The 970-nt window shown below is 66.4% G+C and overlaps 1 protein-coding gene across 1 annotated transcript in view; it reads right to left on the bottom strand.

Moving 5' to 3' along the window:
• LOC105308588 (ATP-binding cassette sub-family A member 13-like) overlaps nucleotides 1-970 on the bottom strand; it is a gene marked incomplete at its 5' end in the record, with an annotated part of 87537 nt that overhangs the window by 26024 nt on the left and 60543 nt on the right. Inside the window, one exon of the mRNA XM_023525674.1 lies at nucleotides 496-652. Within this exon, the coding sequence (XP_023381442.1) occupies nucleotides 496-652 (157 nt within the window). The remainder of the gene's footprint in view (nucleotides 1-495; nucleotides 653-970) is intronic.

Genomic DNA, 970 nt, shown 5'->3' with positions numbered 1-970 from the left:
CGGGACGGCCCTGCGTCCCAGCGCTCCGGAGAGTCCCAGGGGTCACAGGGAGGTGGCAGTGACAAGGCCACACGGACCGGCCAGTCCACCCCCCGGGACGGCCCTGCGTCCCCAGTGTTCCAGAGTGTCCCAGGGGACACGGGAGGCAGCGTTGGTAAAGCCGCCTGGACCGGCCATGGTCTGGGACTGCGGTCAGCACTGCGCCGATCCTGCCCTACAGCTCCAGTCCCCACGAGCGACCGCCCCGCCCCCCCCCTCCGCCGCGACGCCTGGGCCCGTCACCCACACGTCAACACACGGGGGCGCAGCGAGCGTGTCCGTGAGGCTGCCTGCATGCCCCTCACCGGCCGCCACCAGGCACGGACGTCCGTCAAACACGGCGGCGTCTCCCGGAGGTTACAGACGCCAGCTCGCCGCCACCCAGCTCCGGTCAGAAAAGCAACAGAACAGGCTCGTCCGCAGGGGCCCCGGATACACCCGGCTGCAGCCACTGACCTGGGCCTTGGAGAGGATGGCCAGCAGCCGGGACATGGTGGTCATCAGCATGGTGCAGAGGCCAAAGATGAAGTTCAGCGAGACATACGAGATGAAGGCCATGTCCGGGCTGGAGAAGATTCTGGATGTCAGGTACATCCACGGGAGCGTCGCGTACCTGGAAGGCGGGTGGAAACGCATGTTTATCTTCCCGTGACGTCCATTGATGCGCTGCGTCGTCGGGGTCATTTTTCTGGCCTGGCCGTTTTCCTTCAGGTAGGGAATCATTTTCTGGGGCTTTGGGGGGCCCCGCACCCCTGGGCAGGCTCGAGAGCTGGGTCACGTCACGCGTGGGCCTGGACCTGCAGCCCACCACTGTGGCGGCGTCAGCAACGACCCCACCGTCTCCGCCCAGAGGCGCACGCCTGGGCCAGCTCTGCGCTCCGATCACCATCGGTAAAGCGGGAGTAACACCTGCTCGTCAGTGAGAACCAAA

This window comes from Pteropus vampyrus, unplaced genomic scaffold (assembly GCF_000151845.1).
Source record: "Pteropus vampyrus isolate Shadow unplaced genomic scaffold, Pvam_2.0 Scaffold594, whole genome shotgun sequence".
Classification (NCBI taxonomy): domain Eukaryota; kingdom Metazoa; phylum Chordata; class Mammalia; order Chiroptera; family Pteropodidae; genus Pteropus; species Pteropus vampyrus.
The sequence above is the reverse complement of the archived record's forward strand: the minus strand, read 5'-3'. Positions and strand labels throughout refer to the sequence as shown.